The sequence below is a fragment of the Aulonocara stuartgranti genome (assembly GCF_965226115.1).
Source record: "Aulonocara stuartgranti genome assembly, chromosome: 8".
NCBI lineage: Eukaryota > Metazoa > Chordata > Actinopteri > Cichliformes > Cichlidae > Aulonocara > Aulonocara stuartgranti.
The window spans coordinates 6,271,768-6,292,477 of NC_138959.1; the positions used below are offsets into that span (position 1 = coordinate 6,271,768).

The 20,710-nt window shown below is 40.6% G+C and overlaps 2 protein-coding genes across 3 annotated transcripts; one reads left to right on the top strand and one right to left on the bottom strand.

Moving 5' to 3' along the window:
* Positions 1 to 325: 325 nt before the first annotated feature.
* On the bottom strand, positions 326 to 14,488 carry nbr1a (NBR1 autophagy cargo receptor a). 2 transcript variants are annotated; one of them, XM_082544056.1, is made up of 22 exons: positions 14,283 to 14,488; positions 13,870 to 13,932; positions 13,755 to 13,773; positions 12,794 to 12,816; positions 11,340 to 11,522; positions 11,059 to 11,136; positions 10,733 to 10,956; positions 10,493 to 10,612; positions 9,990 to 10,289; positions 9,482 to 9,641; positions 8,817 to 9,065; positions 6,535 to 6,675; positions 6,245 to 6,320; positions 5,957 to 6,067; positions 4,367 to 4,546; positions 4,119 to 4,277; positions 3,833 to 3,987; positions 3,331 to 3,743; positions 3,111 to 3,196; positions 2,814 to 2,901; positions 2,485 to 2,584; positions 326 to 1,841 (listed from the first exon to the last, which is right to left on the bottom strand). In XM_082544056.1, the coding sequence occupies exons 1-22, from the start codon at positions 14,382 to 14,384 to the stop codon at positions 1,659 to 1,661; spliced, it is 3,213 nt and encodes a 1,070-aa protein (XP_082400182.1). In that variant the 5' UTR covers positions 14,385 to 14,488; the 3' UTR covers positions 326 to 1,658. The 2 variants fall into 2 exon arrangements, with proteins under 2 accessions (XP_082400182.1, XP_082400183.1); XM_082544057.1 differs by lacking the exon at positions 9,990 to 10,289.
* A 67-nt stretch (positions 14,489 to 14,555) lies between these two features.
* psme3 (proteasome activator subunit 3) lies at positions 14,556 to 20,351 on the top strand. Its single transcript, XM_082544058.1, has 10 exons — positions 14,556 to 14,706; positions 15,210 to 15,242; positions 15,863 to 15,925; positions 17,110 to 17,214; positions 17,313 to 17,361; positions 17,441 to 17,559; positions 17,865 to 18,001; positions 18,124 to 18,178; positions 18,955 to 19,041; positions 19,132 to 20,351. Exons 1-10 carry the CDS (start codon positions 14,665 to 14,667, stop codon positions 19,210 to 19,212), a joined length of 771 nt encoding a protein of 256 aa, XP_082400184.1. The 5' UTR covers positions 14,556 to 14,664; the 3' UTR covers positions 19,213 to 20,351.
* Positions 20,352 to 20,710: the final 359 nt, after the last annotated feature.

Here is a 20,710-nt window from a genome sequence, read left to right on the forward strand (position 1 = left end):
TCGTGGCTCAAGAGTTGGATGTTCGCCTTGTAATCGGAAGGTTGCTGGTTCGAGCCCCGGCTTGGACAGTCTCGGTCGTTGTGTCCTTGGGCGAGACACTTCACCCGTTGCCTACTGGTGGTGGTCAGAGGGCCTGGTGGCGCCAGTGTCCGGCAGCCTCGCCTCTGTCAGTGCGCCCTGGGACTAGTTCTTAGGGACTAGTAAAGCGCTATATAAATACAGGCCATTTACCATTTAGTGTCCCCAGGGAATGCAAAGCTGTATGACCTGAGTCAAACACATACTATAAGACAAGCAGTGTGTCATTAACTGGACAGGCAACAGGGATGTGCAAATAGTTTATTGGCAGATTGACAGAGCATTGTTTAATGTATATATTCTGTGACAGAATAACTTGAGATTGTAGATATAGTCAGAATTATTTTCTAGAGCATGGATTTGAAACATGGACAGTGATATTCATAAGAAAATACTGATTAAGAAAAACCCCAAACACACAAAAAGGCGAAATCATTCAAAGAGATGCACAGTAACTTAAAACCTGACAGACACTCATCACAGTCAACATGTCAACCAACATGTGTCCTTCAGTAAACTAAGGAAAAAACAGGAAATGTAGCGAAATAAAAACATACTTGGTTCTGTTTCCGTTATGAGCTTGAGGAATGTGTCGTTAGAGACGTTTCTGCTTGAGTTAGTGTTTAAAGACATTTTTTAAGTTAGTGTTGGTGTTTAAATGAGAACGAGCAGAGATGCAGGCAGGCAGGGATGACGACAGATGACGCAAAGCGGACGTTTTCCATTCTAACTGTGCTAAAAATCACGAAAAACACGACTCGTCTCTAAAAGCCTCTACCTGTCATGCAGGTGTCTCCTAAACAGCAGTATAAAAAACAAAACAGAAACATCTGCATCTGAGCAGTGATCCGTTCGGACAGTTTTGTGTACATTCCACATGTCAACGTCTAAAATAACAGTACTCTGATACAGAAAAAGATTGCATTGTTAGGCAGATTTCACTACAATAATCAAGAAATGTCTTAAATATGTGTTTCTTGTTCTTATTACTGCACTTTTACCCCTAACCCCCAGAGGATTCACAAAGCTTCATAGCATCATCGTACACGAGCGCTGGCTTTTCAGAACATGTTTGGACATTCAGCAGTTTTCATTCTCACAGCTTTGTGCTCCATGAGACTCCAGGCAAGCCCTGCCTATACACTTATTTCTCAGCACTGAGGAAGCAGCTGCTACGGCCATACGAACACTAAGATGATGAGTTGGAATACACACTTTAGTCCTGTCCAGATGTTACTTCCTGCTCCTTTTGACCAGCACCATAGAGCTCTAAGGCCCAGGTAGGCATGGCAAAGATTAACCGCCATCATCATAACTTCTGAGTGTGTATTGGTGGTTAACTGTATCAAAATGTTAAAGCTAAATTAAAGGCAAAGGCAGGAGCAGCCACAAATGAATGTTCATTTATCTCTTATAATTAAGAAATAAAGGCTACGGTATTTCATATTGATCCCAATTATCTTTCAACCTTCAACCAATAGATTGAATCCAATTATTTTTATTATCCTTACACTGTGTTTTAAAGTCAAACTAATTCACAACCTTAACGCTGACTTTTCACATCTTTGCCACCTTCACTCCTAAGTAACGTTATATCTGTTGCGGCGGTTTTCGGCCAACTGCACCAGCTCGTCGACGGTGTGCTCCAGGCTGTAGAAGTGCTTCTTCAGCAGTCGCCGGTTCATCCGTTGGTCTCTGAAACCCATCTCCAAAAGCTGGTCCATCTTGGAAGGGCCTTGTGTGGTGGCTGGGTCGATGCCTCGCTGGAAAAGAGAAGAGAAACGTGGGTGAATTTTTACCAAAGCAGGGTGGTAAGAGGAATATAATCAGGGATGTGTATCTTATGATTATGAGGTTGTTGTGACTAAAACTGCACTTTCTGTGGTTTCACTCATGTGGCTTCAGAAGGACTTCCAGAAATCCCTGGGAAAGCAGCCCTAAGCGCCCTTGTTCTGTCAGTAAACACTTTACCCTCTCATCCAAGAGATTCTAAAGAATTAAGGGGCTCCACCAAGGCCCAGTACAAAATAAATAATAATTAGTGTGAGCTGTGAATTACGCGAAGCTACTCTAGCGGAGTAAAAGAAGAAAAATCTGGAGTTTAAAATGGATCACTGTTTGAGGATGGATCACTGATTTAATATAGAAATAATCACATGATCCATTATATTGTTGATTATAGCGACTGTAAGAATTAATTAACCCAAAAATAATAAATAACACAAAACTTAGATGCATTTTTAGTGCAGTACCTTATGGGATTCAATCATAGCAAAAAAGAACATACAGAGTATAACAGAGATGTTAAATTTTCTTTCAATCCTCATTAAATCCTTGAAGAGATGATACATTCTGGCATATTTGCTTGTGTGTGAGTGTTTCTAAACAGCAGGATGTGTTATATACCTCTACTGAACAGCTTGGTCCAGTGAAGAGAGCCTTATAAGCAGATGCTGCCACAGAAAGAGCTCCCTTAACAAGTCCCTCTGTGATTCCTCCTTGGCCCCTGCAACGAATACAGCGCTGTCGTTACACAACCTTACACAGAACAGTGTTACAGGAAGCAATGTGGCACAGTTAGCCACGCTGTCACGAAACGCAGACAGCATGCCACATATCTAAGAAATTTTACCGATCCTGCAGGATATTAATAGATCAAACAATAACATGAAACATGAACGTGTTAAAGACAGACGCACATTCAACAGAAATAAGTCGTTGTTGTTTTTTTGTACCTTGGCTGCAGAGCATTGCTGGGCCTTGGGTTATATGTCTCAAAGGCACTGGCTGCTGAGCCTGCTGATCTTGACAGACCAGATGATACTGCAGAACAGATAAAAAAGGGAAATTACACGAAAACAAAGGTTAAATGAGGAACAAAACCCTTCGCTGAAGCAACAGATCCTTAAAGGTGGTGTGCAGTCTAACTTCCTTTCTTGGCTTAGTGGGCAAATTGTGTTTCCTAAGTAATGTGAGCTGTGCTGTTATTTATATCTAATGTAGTTACACCTAGCTGTGGCAGTGATACTCACCATTGAGGTGGACTCTTGGTTGATGCGGCTCATTTGGGTCACAGGCTGGAGAACTGGGATCGTCAGCCAGGTAAAGTGCCTCAGACCTGAAATAATACAGAAACTTTTATTTAAAAAAAAAATGAGGCTAGTCTGGGCATTGGGAAAAATCCTGGCAGGGAAAAAATAATAACATTTTGCTTTCATATCATCTATCATCCAAATGTGTCCCCCATCTAACCTGGGTGAGTAGAGGGTCGGCGGGGGAAGCAGGGGGTCAGGGAATGGCACCACTTCAGGGGTTAAGGTCACCTCATCCACAGTTTGGGAGGCACAGGGCATCTGGTTCACACTGCTGTTGATTTGAGTGACTAGTGGAGGCCCAGCGTTTCCCAGTAAATCCTCAGCAGAGGCCACCTCTGTCAGCTCCTGCCTCTCTCCCAGTAGTGCATCCCTGCCCGGCTCCATGATGGACTCTTCCTCTTCCTCCTGCTCTACATCCGATTTGTCCGAGGCCAGAGCAGCAGCACCAGTGCCAGGCTGCGACATGGCGGAGCTGTACATGGACTCCCCCAGAGGCCGGCTGGTGTCAAAGCAGTCTGGGAGGATGACGCTGTAATCGTCAGAGGAGACTGAGGAGATCTGGCTGCTGATCTGAGGCACAAGAGAAGAATATGAGGATATTATTACATGAGAATTTCTATACAAACTCTCTTACAATAATTTAGATCTAATCAAGTCACCTCATCCCAGTCTTCCCCTTTGTTTCCATCCTCCTCTTTCTCTTCTCGATCATCCGTCACGTTCTGGGTACCATCACAGGCCTCAAAGTCTTTGTCCTCGTTATTATGATGTGAACTCATACGCAGGTTTTTATTCTCTGGTTCAGGTGGAGAAACTTGCAAGAAGGAAAGAAATGACTAAAATCAACATCTGGATATTGAGGTCACACCATAACATACAAATAGAAACAGACATTTTGGTAGAAAAAAGCAGAAACAAAAAAAACCCCAGACGTTGTGCACTAACTTGGCCTGGTTTCCTCTTTTTGGGCGATCCAGTTGAGTCCTATGTTTGTAGGCAGAGCTGAAGTTTCAGGTTTAACGGCGCCGATCTCATTTCCTTCTTGAAACTCATCGGTCTCCTCCGACTCATCTGTTTTCTCAAAGTTCAGAACCGGGGAAACTACTGGAAACGTGTGAGAGTAGCACAAAAACAACAGCTTAGCACATTAAACAAGATGATGTTGACAACTGATAAACTGGTAGGCTCCTCACCCTTTGGTTCGTGGCCGCAGCGCTGGAGCCTGCGAGGGGGTCTGTGGTCGGGGGCTTCTTCCAAAGCGAGGGATCGCATGACGGTCTCACACAGGAACTGTGCTCCACTGATCTCATCGTCCCTCTCCTCCTCCTGGGCTACAGGCGTAAACACCTCCTTCAGATTCCTCAGTTTCCGTCCTTAGGAAAGTCCAACAAACAATTAGATAAATAATTTTGCACTTCACTTACAGCCTACGGGACAGTAAGAATTTATTTAAATATACGTAAGCCAAACTATATGAGAATGACTTTTGAAGACATTCTCACCAAACCTCAGTCACATATCTTGGAACAACTATGTCTTTAAAACTTTAAAACAAGACACCATGGGCAAAAATAATTACAACTTTGGCTACCACGGTTTATAACTGAGATAATACAAGTGTTTTGACTCCCTGCCATGATGGTGCTGTAGGATTAGTTTAAATCAGTTGTTAGTTTATGCATCCTAGTTCTAATTAAACCGCATGGGAGTGCACTTAATTAAAAAAAACTGACATTTTTTAAATGTAATAATTATTTGATTTGATTTAAAAATCACACTTTAAATCAAATCATGTGATATTGTTTGGCTATTTAACTGCAAACACCATAAACTTGCATTAAGTCCAGAAATTAAATCACGAAAGGTTCGAGTGGGCTGATCAGTGAGCCACCAGACAGTTACAGCAATTAGCTGGCTTGATTTTTAATCGACAGCTCGTGCGCTTTGTTTCGATGGCTGGAATTTCTTCCTTCCTGATAAAGTTTAACAGCGTTGATCCAGCAGCCATCACTCAGATGAATACTATCTTTGATGACAAAGACACTTTTATTTTAAATGTTAAGTATGACTAATGCTTCTGTGTTAAATCTACACATTTGTAGAAACCTTCACTAAAGTTTGAAGTGCACTTCCACAGAAAACCGCCACCATTTTTTTTTAAATGACTGGAAGATAATGATTGAACTCAAAGAGAGAAACTCCACCAGCAGCTAGTGTCTTGGTGGCAAAACTGTTGAGCTATCCAAGAATACGGCCGTCAGGCACTTGTGTTGACTACACTGTAGGCTCAAAGCAGATTCAACACATATAGTGTAAGTCATGCGTAAGTAATTAAGACTCATTGTGCAAACCAAATCAAATTAGAGGTACAAAGAGCTTAACCTGAACTGAAATCTAATGTGTAAAATGACTGAAGCTGCCCTCTAAACAGCTGATTTAAGGCAAGAATACTTTTAATTCAAAAGTTTAAATTTTATTCCTTTTTTTTGCCTGTCCCGTTTTGCTCTTTTGCCATCAGAATTATTGTCTAAAGGCGAAGAAAGATGCCCAACGGATTTACTTTACCAAATGGACCATCCCAGCCTTGTGGCAATGGTCTATTTGATTCACCTTTTATTGTTTATTTTATTTTATTTTCACTTGCTAAATACGGGACAGACTTGACTGGGGTTAAATGTTAAATTTTATTCCTAACATCCCATGGCTTAGTTTTCCAGTAATTGTAAGAATTCATACTGAATACACATTACTCTGTGTGTCTTCTATTACTCTATTCGCCTCACCAAAAAGTTTTCGGACTCCTGAGATCTCCGTTTCCTCTTTTTTGGGAGATGGGCTGGACTTGTCCAACACAACAGTGCAATAGGGAAGAGGGGATATACACGGTGTCAAATCTAGAAATGAATGAAGAGAAAACACGACACAGTTTATGTTTCTAAATCCTGATGCGTTCACTTGGTTAAACTGTTAAACCTGGAAAGAACAAATTTCATCCAAAACCTTTATTCAAAAAACAGATAATGAATAATAACAGTTATTCTTCTTGTATTAAAGCATTAAACTTGACTCACCTGCAGGGGTGTTATGAGGAACCTTTTCCAGGTCGTCCGCAAAATTTAAATCCAGCAACTCAAAAGATAGAAGATCCTTAATAACAAAACAAATTAGGGAAAATATAAAAATAAGTGCCAGTGTACTTCTGCCAAGCTCTGTGTATAATTAAGAGCCAAGTACTGTTTGTTATTCAACAGATTTCACATATTTTCCTTATTAAAAATTGCCCTTGCTGCTAGCTTTCAGGAGTATTGACTGAAGCTACTTTAAAGCATGTTTTAGGTTTCTGAGCTTTTCGAGTGCACACCTGTGCAGTCATGAAGTCCACTGGTGGGAAGTAGTAGTCTTCAGAGAAGAGGCCTGCCAAGAAGCCAGTGTGGCCCTTCTTGGCCCGTGCCTCCTTCTCCTCTGGCTTCATCTCTTCCTTCGGTGGTCTTAGATCTTTCTTCTGAAGGACAAACAAGTGTGCCATCGTTAGTGTCACTAAAGTGTACTGAAACTTTTCAATTCATAATATGATTTTTTTTCAATTTTACTTCTGGTGTTTATAGTATATGATCTTTTGTCATGCATTAAGCTTTTTAATTCTGTGTTATTCTTAATTTTCAATTTTTATCGTAAGTACACAGAGTCACATGCTCACATACTGCAGTAGAGAACATTAAATATGTACAATGATTTACAAATTAGTTCCTATTTATTGTAAAATACCTCAACGACATTATGTCAAATGTTGAAACAGATTTTTTTTTTTTTTTTTTGCTGTGAGCACAATTCAAAAAGCTTTAAAAGCAAAAGTGATCCTATTCTTGCCTAATAAAGGAATCCACTAGCTCAGCAGTCCAGAGCCTCCTACGTCATTATGCTTCAAATGTTTGCAATGGCTCACGGGTCTGGAAAGCAGGCAGGCCGGTTTAGTGGGGAGATTCTTTTACTATGAAGACGAGCAGCTGTAATGAAGAATGTGATCTGAGATGTTCCTTTGTTGCACAGGACAGAACTTCCTACAAAGTCATGTCACATCAGCACATGTCTTGAAAGCCTGTACACAGTAGCATTACAACCCAAGTCATGTGTACTAAGGCCCGTCTTTACCATCAAGTATACTGGGTTTTCAAACTTTGATTGGTAAGACCACAGGACTGTTTTCCACTTTACTTCAGGGCATTTTAAAGAGGCTCAAAGAGCCTATACAGTGATTTTCAATCTACTCCTGCTGTGCACATACCTGCTTACATACCTGCACAGCAGGTATGTTCTTACAGGTGGATTGTAAAACGTAGCCCCATTTTTACTTCTAAAGACCTCAGCCTGCCTGTGATGCTATGTTTTTGTGCTTGGTTGCACTTTGCTTCACTTTTTTTAATGTGTTTCTGGCGACATCACAGTGGTTCTCTGCATGTTTGATTTGTTTTTTTACACTGGAAAACCTTCCTGATCATAAAGGGATCTGTATGCGCTCCTGGGATCGAACCAGAACTTTTATACTTGTTAGGCAAAGGTGTAAACCACTACGCTATGAAACCACACATACACTAAATTAAAAAAATGTTTCAACATTTGATATAATATTACTGGACTGTTTTCGATTAAAAAATATAGCTTAATGTTATAATATATATTGCATTATAATATTACTGATATTTTGCACAGCTGCCCAGCTTTTTTGAGAAACGGTAATTAATTTGGTAACTGATCTATCAATTATTTTTAGAATTTATTCAAAAGGTCACAGTCACACAGGCCTGGAAACTAGTTGGTGGACAACCTACACGGAAGAAAAAATAATTATTCACAAACCGGTTGCGAGTGATTGTTGTGAAATCGATTTCTAAAGTTCCTTTCACAAGGCCTACAAACAAACTGGTGACCACGTAGATGGTTGGCAGTGGTTTGCTGCAAACCTCCTTGTGATTCCTTCGGTCGCCAACGCGTTGTCGTGTGCATGGAAGATGCAAAGCAAACACTCACAAACTACTCACCAAGCAGCAGTGAAACCGCGCAAACCGGAAACGGAGAACATGAAGTAAAAGTTGCGCCCTTTAAAATGTCATGGCTGAAGCAGTAAGGCACAGCTTTTACTTTGAAGACAGTTGTTCTCTCTTTTAAATTTCTCTGCAGCTCAGAGAGTAAAAGGCTAATCTTTGCACAGATGTTAGCATCTTCCAGGCTACAAGCCTGTGCAACAATGGCAATCTGCTAGCAACCAAAGAAATCACAAGGAGTAGTAACCACCCAACAACCAGTAGGGAAAAATGCACTTTTCCCTCAGGTCGCCTGTGGGTCATCCACTGGTCCCCAAGCCCGTGTGACTGAGGTCTAACTTGCTATATTTGCTGTGTTATGAAAAGCAAATCCACACATTTAGCAAACAGGAAACATTTAAAATGCATTTTAACAGTTTAACTGATTGTAGAAAATATTTTAATGCTTCTGTTACGGTGTTACAGCCCTATAATTATCCTGTTTGTTTCAGAGAAATATGTAGAGTGCGTCATCCATGTCCACGACTAACAGCCTGAATTAAGTCAATAATCTAGATGTGCACATGTTGCAGCTGTGCAGGGTGTTACTGAATAGCAGACTTGCCAGTCGTTTTCTCTGATGCCTGAGTCCGGTGCGTTTGTCTCTTTGCTTGACCACGATGCTGCACCAGACACGCGGGCCAAACTGAGACCCACAGTGCGCCAGGCGCCAGTGGGAGGTGTACGTCCCGTCTGTCACAGGAGCAACTAAGGCCACACTGACCATTCCCACATGTCCGGGTGGCAGCAAGGGCACCGGCACCTCCCTCTTCTCCTCTGATGCCAAGCTGAGGTTTCCCCACATGAACACTAGCTGGGTGCACGTACACACATACACAAAACACAAAATAGGAATACACATGCGAAAAAGCACAAAGACGAGAGCATGCAAAAAAGTCACATAACTAAAAGAATACATACAATCAAGTCAGGGGCACACACACACCCACACCCACCCATACACACACACACACACACACACACACACACACACACATCCATTCAAACAATGACAAAGACTTCAAACTTAAACTACAACACAGATTAACTGAATTAAAATAATAAATATCTTAGACAGAGAGGGCGTTAGTGGTATTACGCTGGGTAAAAAATTTTAACAGGTGTTAGTGGATAAGACGAGGCTATGAGTACAGTGGGGGCTCAAAGTGGAAGTAAAGCAGGAGGGAAAGATAGAGTGCAGCCTGTCCTCTTGACGAGTGGGAGGGGTACCTTAGTCTCTGAGGTCCAGCAGATAGAGCCCGTGTTCTTCATCTTCCAGTATTTGATGAACTTGGTACCAGGCTCCAGATTGGTGCCGTCAGGCAGATTTTCATCCAGAAACAAGGCAGCCATAGTGGGCACCAAGGACGTGTGCGAGACCCCGGGACCCCTAGTTTCAAGTGTACAGAGCATTGTTGAAAAAAGCCCTGGTTTCTTATAATACCCATCTTTTGTTCTCTACGAATCAAAAAAGCAGGACCGCAGATTTTTTTTTTTTTTTTTTTGCAGCTCAAAAGCAATTTTCTTAGAAAATCTATGAAGCAGCAGCAGCAGTTTTCACATTGAGGTAGTTCCAACAATTTCCACCACCCCAGAGCAGCCAGCGATACACTCATACAGACTAGATTACAAAGATGGCATATTTTCATTTCTTTTCTTGGAAAAAAAGACTTTTTTGCATCCATGCTGGGTTCAAGGTACCCAGCACTGTCGGACGCTCTTCCGAGGTGGCTCTTACTCTGGACTGGAGGCCTGGGGTTCAGGGACCAGGGCAGGGATGGGACCTTGGGCTGGGGCTGGACCTGAGGCTGTGTCTGAGGCAGTAGGAGGGGACAGGGCAGGGACCTGGGTGGATGTGGAGGCCATGTTTGTCAGAGTGGCTCTTCCTGAGGTAGAGGGCCCACTCCACTGCAGCCCCCTCTTCTCCAGTCTCAGTTTCTTCTTGATTTCCTTCACTTCGGCTCTTAGCTGCCTTCTTTCTGCTTTGAGGCGCTGTCGTTCTGCCTTGCGCACTGTCCTGTCTCCTCGCCTTGGGAACCTGGTTTAAAATGTCATCAGGAACACCTATTTGTGGACTATCAAATGTTTATTTTCCAAAAACAAAATCATAAAAATTCCCATTGATAAGTCATTAATTACAGTAATCTAGCTGCAAGAATAATTTACAATCCCACTTTGTGTGTGTTTCTATTCATATTTTCCTTCATTAATGCAGAGTTATCCTCAGATTAGGTTGTTTACCTTAACTCTCCTGACATTCCATGTTCTGGGATGGAGAGAGGTGTCTTGGTTCTCACGAGGTTGTGGCTAGGGTCATGGCTATGTCTGCACATCTCACACAGGATGCAGGATGGGCACACGCTGGCGGGGAAAATAACAAAGACATTAATGTAAACATTTACACAGCTACTTAAAAAACACCAAACATGTAAAAATGGTTAAAAACAATGTTGTGATGACTAGAGTTAATTTCATGCATACCTGCACTTGTAGGCTCCCTCAGAGGTGAGTTTGTTGCAGCTGCTACAGTTTGGGGTGTAGCCAAGAGATCCATTCGAGGTGGAGGGGCCTGGTTTGGGTCCCATAATACCGCCAATAGCCCCAATTGCCTCAGGGGGACCTTCAGGGGATTTGTGGGTACAACACTGGACAGAAAAGTCGCTGCACATTCTTTCTACTACCTCCTTTACCACCTCATCCTTAAACTATGAAAAACAGAAGCAGAGCACAGTATTTTATTTAATCGCAAATCAAAAATAAAATGTTCAATGTAAAAATACTGCTTCACAGCAGCGGTTAAATTTTACCTTCTCCATGTATGATCTAAACCACATAGGAGGGGGCTCATCATCTGGTTTGTTCCCCTTGTTATCTTTTACTGCTACCTGGATGAAAATACACCATTCTTCAGTTAAGTGACAAAATCAGAGATTTTAGCTTTTAATAAAGAAGCACAAACTTTTCCCCCAACAGGCACAAAAACTTAACTGACTTGAGGCATCGATTTTATTAAAATGATTTCAAAGACACTGCACATGTGAGAATCTAAAGGGAGAAGAAAGTTGGGGGGAAGACTAGAATTACTTACAGCTTCTCGCTCAGGGGTGACCTGCGTGCCTTTGTCCACTGTTTTAACCCTTGAGGGGTAAGGAGGAGCGGGTCGAAGGTCTCCTTTCAGCTCCTTCACCTCGGTCTTCAGTGGGCCCCCACAGGCCTGTCCTTTCATCTTGTACACATTCATGTGTAACTGGTTTCCCTGCTTCTCTGCACTCTGCATGGAGAATTAGCATAGAATGCAAACCGCAGTCAAGTGACACAGTAGCAACGTGATGTGTATACAGATGCATAGTACATATACTGCACATATATTCTGTTATTTTCACCATTTGTTCTTCTATAACTTTAGTAGTCTAATTAAGGACACCGTTGTGTTGTTTATGTCTTAAGTGTAGTTTTACGGTGCAAGTTCTCTATGTAAGGATATATACTATAGCAGTGGTTCTCAAACTGTGGTACGCATACCACCCGTGGTACGTGGGCTCCCTCTAGTGGTACACGTGAAGTCTCCAAATATTTTTAAAGATTGAATAATATACCATGTTCTGATTGAAAGATTTCTGAAAAATTAAAATAGTTCTGCTATCACTTCCAACATAAATGAAGACAGAAAACTAAACAGCAGTGACATTTTTAGGGTTACTGAAGTTGGGCTAGCTGGTATATAACGTTATCCGGCGACACAGCTATGTTAGCATAATATAAACACAGTGAAGCTGGAGGATGAACGCTAACTTTTTTTCCACTCAATAAAAGTTAACGTGAGGGTTCCCGATGGGTTGGGACAAATGCAATCATATGGCAGGATGCTGCAAATGGACCAAACTTCAGTCAGGAGAACGACTGAGATAATCCATCCACAATACGAGGTTAGTCATTAATATACTGCTGCATGGGCTGGGCTGTAGTTACACGGTAAGGTTTTAAAAACTGAGCTTTAAAATGAACTGGGGTGATAATAACAGAGAGAGGCTGACAGTGATCAATGCTATTTTTAGGGGCTTGTTCAGATTAAATAGAACAAGATACACAACAAAAACACAAGAGCCTTAATAAATGCAGAGTAGTTTAGACCCAGAAGCAGGTTTCATCACATCATCACTTAAAGATTGGATATCCCGCCTGCTGTTAATGTTTTAATGCAGTACAGTTGTTATTATTATTATCACTTGTCACATCCTGTTCCGGCTGCTGTTACAACCAAATTTCCCCTTGTGGGACAATTAAAGGATTTTTCTATTCTATTCTATTCATGACAGTTGAAATAAATAACATTCATATAATAAATAAAATTGTCTCGTGTAAACTGTATATGCTGTTAAGTAACCCTATACTACTGCACTTTAATGTCAGTCATAAGGCTGGTACTTTAAGAGCCATATATTTTATGAGGTGGTACTCTTTTTGAAAAGTTTGAGAATCACTCTACAGTAACAAAAGCTATTACTCTGTCATTTCTGTTTAAACCTAGCACTGGTACAGTACCTTGATGGCTTCTTCATATTCATCTGTGGGGGGGAAAAAAAAACAAACAAACAATAAATAACTTCACATTTTGTGACTCAAATTTGTATTTTTCCCCGGTATTTTGATATTTCCATGTAGGGGTACACCAGGAGTAAGGGTCAAAAAGTTTAGGTTCCAAATGTATTAACTTTCCAGTTAACAACTTAAAAGACACAGCTTGACTCCACACATCATTGTTTACTGTTATGCATATTATGCTACATGTCCTGCAGGCAGAGCTGTGAGTATTCAACACAATGCATACAAAACCAGTTTGCGTGACACACATATTTTATAACTAATGCAGAAAAGGATGTTGATCACAATCCCTGTAACCAAAAGGCAGTTGCCTACACCATGGAGTGTTTGAGCCTACAATTGAATTACCCATTTGTTTTACTGTGTTACCTTTTGACTCTGTTTAACACCTTTGTGTGGACCACATGTTTTGCATGGCCTTTCAATGGTTCAGCATCAGTTTAGCTGTTGCTAAGTCCACTGTATTTAGGTAAATGTACCACCAAAGTAAATTCTGAAGACAGGACTTGACATAATTTCTACAATACATATTATGAATGCCAATATTATCTATCATAGATCCATATCAGGTTAGGAATCTATCAGTTGGACAGCTTTCCTGGATCAAACAGGTCATTAGGGGGTGACTATGCATGTAAGCACAATGGGTTAAGATGTAGTTAGGGAAAGGAGTCTTTGTTATCTTAGTTAACAGAGGTTTGTGCCTTTTCATGCTATTTTTCAGCCATCTGATAATCAAACATGTATTTGAATTTTGAGTACATTAAACCAAGCTTTAAACAAATGCTGGCTACATATATTTTTAACAAAGTCCTGGTGATTTACCTTTGAAGGAAGACCTAAGCCTAAACATATTCAACATAAAATATATAGAAAACAAGCAATTAAATATTGTCCTCACCTTGACTGTTTATGCAAATCTGAAATATAAGGTAAATGAGATCAAAATTAAAAACTGAACTTGGACTCTGCCAAAACATTAGCACTGAAAATCTGCAATGTACACAATCCCTTACCTCTTCATTGTCTTCATCAAAGTATTTCACTTGAAAGTGGTTGATCCCAAATGATGCTTTGATCTGAAAAGTAACGCAGAACAATTGAGAGCAGTTCAGTTTTTCTCCTCACACGTGTTAGGAAAAACATGACCCATGTCTGAGTCAGTGAGAAAGACCTCCACAGCTGGATACTGTATTATACATATGTAGTAACCTTAAATCAAACTGAGCACGTCCTCACTTGTGTGCCTATATTTTGTAAAGCTCCGGTTGGCTTAAAAAAATATTATTTACAAATACATTATTGTTATTGTCGTAACAACATCGATTATCCTTTGGGAGCTCTGTTTATATGTCTAGGCCAAAACGTCTAGGCCTACTTTTTCACTAAACTGCGCCAGCGTTTAGCCAAGACTCTGCTAGCTGCTTACCCAGACTTCAACAGCTTCCCACTCCAATTTATCCATATCCTGAGCCAGAAACCTCTTCACGTTCCCCCGGAAATTGACTTTAATAGTAACAGGGAGCCCCATGTCCGCTGTCTATGGGTGCTTAATGGCTATCATTTGCGTGAAACCCGGCCTGTGTGAGCCCCGCTGCCCTCGGATGTTTTCTCTTGTTTACATCGTCAGCTGCGTCTAGAAAAAGACGGTGACGTTGCGCGCAAGCGCGGTCGCAACACCGCCTCCGTCGCATGTTTATTGTCGTCATCTTTAAGCTCACGAAGTGTGGCAGACAAGTGATAAGCCACACGTTTACAGGTGAATTTAATGCTGTTGGGACAATCGTTCTGCTCATATTCGACTACATAAGATGTCTTCACTCCTCAAGGTGGATAGTGAAATTAAAACCAAGGTGAGGTTTGGCTTTTTGTGAATTCCAGTTGAGTTTATACTGCGTGTTGTTGTTGCCATGTTCTTTGCTAGCATGTTAGCCACATTTAGTAGCATGATGTGGGAGCTCGGATAAGGCCAGGCTAAGAGCAGCTACCGGCTAACCGGTTTCTTGTTTCCCGCCTACTGCAGTACACCTGTCAAACCTTTCCCCAGGTGTGGTGTCAGGGTGGTGCTAAGCGTAACGGGGATCTAGATAAAGTTTGATTTACAGCCCCCTGTGCTGGGAAAATGGTTGCTGCTACTACGACCACATGCACTGAAGAAGGCCTGAGCTACCAAGTTAGCTAACTCAGCCAGCTGCCGTTCACACCGGCGTTGAGTTACCAATGCTAGAGGTTGTCTCTCACACTGAGGAACCGGTCATGTGTTTAAAACTGGACCAAAATAAAGTTTACTGACGTAAAATGAGTATTTTTTGTTAACTTGGTATTCAAACTCTCGTATATCTGTTTGTGTTTACAGGTCGCTGCTTTCAAGGAACGTATCACCGCAGAAGTAAGTCTCTGTCTTACGTTGTAAATTAAAATATATACATGCAGGAGTTAATCCTGGCTCATAGCGAGCCTTTAGGGGCCTGTAGTTAAGGCATAAAGTGTGCTTCTTTATTTAATGGAAGCCTGCGTCCAGCTATGAGTAAATTAAATCGAACTTACTGAAGGGGGGAAACACCAGTCTGGTACTGGTATAACACCTTTTGTTCTATTTGAGCACTCAAAGCACTTTCTATTAAGCCCCATTCACCCAATTGCACGCTTTCTCACACACACACACACACACACACACACACACACACACACACCCACCCCAGTTGATGGATTGGGGACAACTGGGGTTAGTATCTTGGCAAAGGATACATTAACACATGTAGTGGAGGAACAAGGGATAAATCTACCAACCTTCTGATGTGTAACTAGTGTGCAAACTCACAGATATCAGAATCAGAAACTTTATTGTCATTGTCATGAGAACAACGAAATTAAGAATGGTCCCCGATCATTGCATATAGATGTTTCTATATATGTATAGCTAAATGTGTATATTTGATGAGCACTTTCATACACACCTATTATGACTGTGATGTCCAAGACTCCACTAACACTGCACATTTCTTCCAGGCAGAGGATCTAGTCGCCAATTTTTTCCCAAAGAAGTTACTGGAACTTGACCATTTCCTCAAGGTCAGTTAATTGTACATTCAGCTAAATAAAGTTGGCATAATTTTAAATCTTTGTGAATAGTTGAAACTCATTCCTTCCGATGTATTATTTGGCGTTAAAGTTCATTATTTATTAGTCAGTCTTTATCAGTTGTCCAGAGTTAAAATAGTAACACCCAGGTGCTGTTAAACAAATTCACTTTACGAACTGGTCATCAGCAAACATAAACATCTCTATAAAAGCAAACCATTTGAAGTCCATCATTTTCCAGTGAGGGGGGTTGCTCACTAGGGCTGCCACAAACGATTATTTTGATAGTCGACGTAATCGTGACTAGTCGACTAATCGTGGCAGCCCTATTGCTCACAAGAGGAAAACATTGAAATGGCTGGTAATAATCGCAGTTAACTCACCCCCAAGGTCACACTATACAATGTTCAGATGTAATTTTTGTAAGAGTTATATCTCTGACTTTACAGGCCTCAGTTAGAATGTGAAATGTTAAAGTGCATGACAGCACAATTAAAGACCGGACTAGTATGGCTTGTTTGTAAGATTTGCTGGGAGAAGGCTCTTCAGCCACAGGACCTGGCCACCTTCCAGTCACAGAGTCGACCATGAACTCCTCTCTGTCCTAAAATAGATTCAGATGTGAGGCCATCTGTTTAACAGCTAAAGTTGGGTCACAAAAGACAATGATCTTCAACAGAATGAGCGAAAAAGAGAGAATAAGGTGTTTTGTGTGGCAGGGATTTATGAGACTGTGTATTAGTAAATAGCTGCAAACCTTAATGAAGTGAAGCAGCATATAAAGAGTGGGCAAAAATTCCTCCTGTGAGAGACTGATATCATACAGAAAACCATTCAGGTTGTTGCTGCTAAAGGTGGTTCTACAAGCTATTGAATCATGGTGTGGTCTTAGTTTTTTCTCACACTGCTTCTGTCCTATCGCTTGGTTATTGTTGACTACATAATGACATAATCATTTGAAGTCTTGGACATTACTATATATGTCACTACATAAGTCATATGTAGTTCTTCTGTGTTTGTATTCATCTGTTTTTTCAAACCTTCTAGATCATCTTTTTTGATGTCCTGACATGTGAAATAGATTAGATTTGGCAGCAGATGTGCTTTCTTCTTACCATGTCTGTATATTTATATTTGTACCATGTCTGACAACTAATATTCTCTTTTTTTTTCAGGATCCAAGCATAAACATCACTGAACTGAAGGAAATTCACTCAGACATAAATCTGCCAGTGCCAGATCCCATCTTGTTCTCAAATCTCCACGACGGACTAGATGCGGTGAGGATCCATTTTAGAGTTCGATTTCGTATGGTTACGGTAACTGTTGGTAAGGCAAGGATGAGAAGTTGTTGCTAACTGTTGCATCTCTCTCACAGCAAAATGCCAAAAAGAGGAAGCTGGAGGATGGAAGTGGGGATGACATGGGTAAGTACAGCTTTGCTAGCTGAATATTTAGTCTGTATTTTATGTATTTTTAACTTTTAACTTTTTACTCCTTTATCAGTGACTGGCACCAAGGTCTTTGTCATGCCTGATGGGATGATGAAGAGTAATGCAAACCTTGTTGATCTTATTGAAAAGGTCAAGCCCGAGATCAGGACACTCATAGAAAAATGTAACACAGTAAGTAAGAGCTCTAAAGTCCTTCATCTAAGTAAGTTATTTTGGCCATTTGGTATCCCCAGCAAGGAGCCATGAACTTACAACAAAGCTAGGAATGTGTGACAAATGAAGGCTTACTAATGAAACAGGAGAAGCAAGGCACAGATTTAAGAGTTGGGACTGAAAACAAGCAAAGGGTATTGAATTTGTTCTTTATATAAGATGACTATCACATGCTCGGCATCAGCTAAAATGCTGTTGGCGTAAGTGTTTACTTGTCAGATGTTGCATCCTCTTTTCTTAGCTATATTTGTCTCTTTCTGCAGGTTAAAATGTGGGTTCAGCTCCTCATCCCCAGGATAGAGGATGGGAACAACTTTGGGGTGTCAATCCAGGAGGAGACAGTAGCTGAACTCAGAACAGTTGAAGGGGAGGCTGCATCTTACCTCGACCAGATATCAAGGTTTGCAGAACCTTGCAGAAATCCCAATCTCATATGAACATCCCGGCTTTGGGATTTGTCTTTAAAATGTGAAGTCGCTTTCATGTTAAGAGACCATTTTTGTCTTTCTTCCGTACTTCCAGATACTACATCACAAGGGCAAAGCTGGTTTCTAAAATAGCAAAATATCCACATGTGGTAAGTGAATAGCTTTAGTATTAGAAAGTAAAAAGCTATATAAGTTATACTATAGAAGTCTATCAAATGCTAAGAAATTAACTATTTTTTTTAAACAATTTCTTTCATTTAAGAGTTTTTCCTTTATACATATAAACAAAAGGAGAAGAGAAGGATTACAGATGATTTGTACATTTGGGATAATTAACCTATACACTTAGGGCTGTAAAATAACTATTTGCATTTTTTATAAGAAATATTGAAAGAGAAAGCCTTTAAAAATATGTGGTCTTTGGTTTTAGGCTGTAAACGGTGACATCTAGTGGTTTACAACATATATAGCAGCCAGTTGCAGCTGGCCCTCATGCCACCCTCATGGAGTCAGTTTCTGACTGTTAGATCATTAACATCCAAACCAGTGGCCCACTCAAGGTCTTTTTGTAAAGGCTGTGGCAGTGTTCTTCCTCACAGAAAGGAGCAGATGTAAGTGTTGCTGAGTTTAAAGCAGAGTGTGTTTGTATATCTGGAAGAATTTAAAGCATGTGTATGAAACAATTTTTGTATCGGTCACCCTTGAAAAAGATTTTAATCTCAAGGTGCATCGTGGTTAAATAAAAGTTGATTGAAATGTCTTGTTGCAAAATTGAAAGTTCTTATTATCAATTATCCTTTAGTGAAATGACAAACTCTGATATCAGCCTATCTGCTAAAATTTCCACTGACTTCGGCAGTTCTGTTTTATATTTAAAAGAAGATGTACAATTAAAAATAAACATAGAATCAACTTTTTTAAACAGGAGGACTATCGGCGCACAGTAACCGAGATTGACGAGAAGGAATACATCAGTCTGAAAATCATAGTTTCGGAGCTCAGAAATCAATACGTATGTTGTGGCCTTCATTATTTATCAGCATCTATTTATACTTGCCTGTGTTCAGAAAGCAGAATAACCGATATGTTTGCTTGTTTCCAGGTAACGTTACACGACATGATCCTGAAGAACATCGAGAAGATCAAGAGGCCTCGAAGCAGTAATGCTGACGCTTTGTACTGATGTTCATCCAGCTGTCTCTGCATCCACCCACCCACCCCACGCCGTCTGCCCCCTCGTCTCTTCACCATGCCTGTTGAGCAACAGTAGCCGGGCCCCGGTCCGCAGGACTACAGCTAGACATTCACCTTCTCCAATACAATCAAGACAGCCCAATACAAAGACATAGCTTCTATAGATGGACACATGTTTTGTTTTGTTTGTTTTAATTGTAAAATATTGTTTTTAAACCGTTTGAAGAGTATTCACTCAGAAAATGGGGAGACAGATCATAAGCCCTTTTCAGACGTGCGCCAGATATCATTGCTATTAAACTGATGGCAGTCTGTCATGCACTCATCAATTTTGTGTTAATGTTCCTCATGTTTGTTCGTAATTTACAGAGAAGTTCTTGTATGCATGCGATATGTGGCAGCTAGTATTATCAGTATAAGCGGTGAAGTGTCACCACACTTGCAGCTCTTTCTGAGTGCAGGGCCTCTGTGTATGTGCAAGGAGCTGTACCCCGTCATTCCCACTCGGGCTCGGAAAGGATAAAACTCCTGGGTTAGTAATCCCAGATGAATGATTTAATTGGTGCTGATGAGATAAAATACTATTAAAATGGTCTTATTGCCGTTCAGGACCTGCGCATGCCTGTCTGCTACCGCATGAATTCAGGATTTTGCAGAGTGAATAAAAGTGTTAAGCAGTCTGGTTCGGTAAAGTTAAGATGGCTGTTTATTTGAAAAGTGCATGTCTGAAAGGGGCTTCTGATATCAAAAAGCGCTTTGTATTTTTTAATTTTAATTAAACATTTTGTCCTCAGATCCTCGTGAACGGCCTCATTTGTAGCTCTTAAATATTCAGAGCAAAGTGGTTTGTCATTATTGCTGCCCATTATTTGTTACTGTTTTAATTATTTTGTCTTATATTGGACTCCTGCTGCATCATCAGTACAGTAGTTCATAGGAAATGCAAAACATGCTGTTAAGTTGTTCTGCAAATGTTAGATATTGCGACGTGTAGATATCACAAAATATGAAAACGATGCAAGTTTTAAGTCGTGGGCTTAAATGATTTCAGTGAAAATTCACGAGTCAAAAGCTTCTTTTATGTTGGAGCATTCATTGTATTGAATAAAAGACTGTTTTTTGATAAGACTTTTGGAGGCATGTTGTAGGGTTTTGTTTTGTTTTTTTATTTTTCTTTTGAAGTTTGAAGCAAAACATCAGATAGTGGTGTGACATGGATACAATGTTTCCTCTTGACCTGCAGATGTCGCTGTGGCTTGTAAGTGCTTGCTAGTTTAAGCCAAGGTGTAAAGGTCCCGACTTTTGTGTGTTTAAATATCAAATCCTTTGTCCCATGTGCATTTATTTCACACAGAAGTCAGCATCCCAAATATATATAAACGCAAATCCACAGTTTAAAAATTAAAGATCGAGTGGTGCTTAATGGGATCACACTGAATGGGTGTCAGATAGGAAGGTTTTGAGGCAGCTTTACTCACATGTTAAGC

What these genes read in the sequence shown, in the direction of transcription:
- nbr1a (XM_082544056.1), bottom strand. Translation starts at nt 14,384, where the DNA reads ATGGGGCTCCCTGTTACTATTAAAGTCAATTTCCGGGGGAACGTGAAG. An exon ending in CCGACCCTCTACTCACCCAG is followed by an intron (nt 3,197 to 3,330) that starts GTTAGATGGGGG and finishes GTATTATTTCAG; the next exon opens with GTCTGAGGCACTTTACCTGG. An exon ending in AGCAATGCTCTGCAGCCAAG is followed by an intron (nt 2,585 to 2,813) that starts GTACAAAAAAAC and finishes TATTCGTTGCAG; the next exon opens with GGGCCAAGGAGGAATCACAG.
- psme3 (XM_082544058.1), top strand. Translation starts at nt 14,665, where the DNA reads ATGTCTTCACTCCTCAAGGTGGATAGTGAAATTAAAACCAAG. An exon ending in TACCTCGACCAGATATCAAG is followed by an intron (nt 18,002 to 18,123) that starts GTTTGCAGAACC and finishes CCGTACTTCCAG; the next exon opens with ATACTACATCACAAGGGCAA. An exon ending in CGGAGCTCAGAAATCAATAC is followed by an intron (nt 19,042 to 19,131) that starts GTATGTTGTGGC and finishes GCTTGTTTCCAG; the next exon opens with GTAACGTTACACGACATGAT.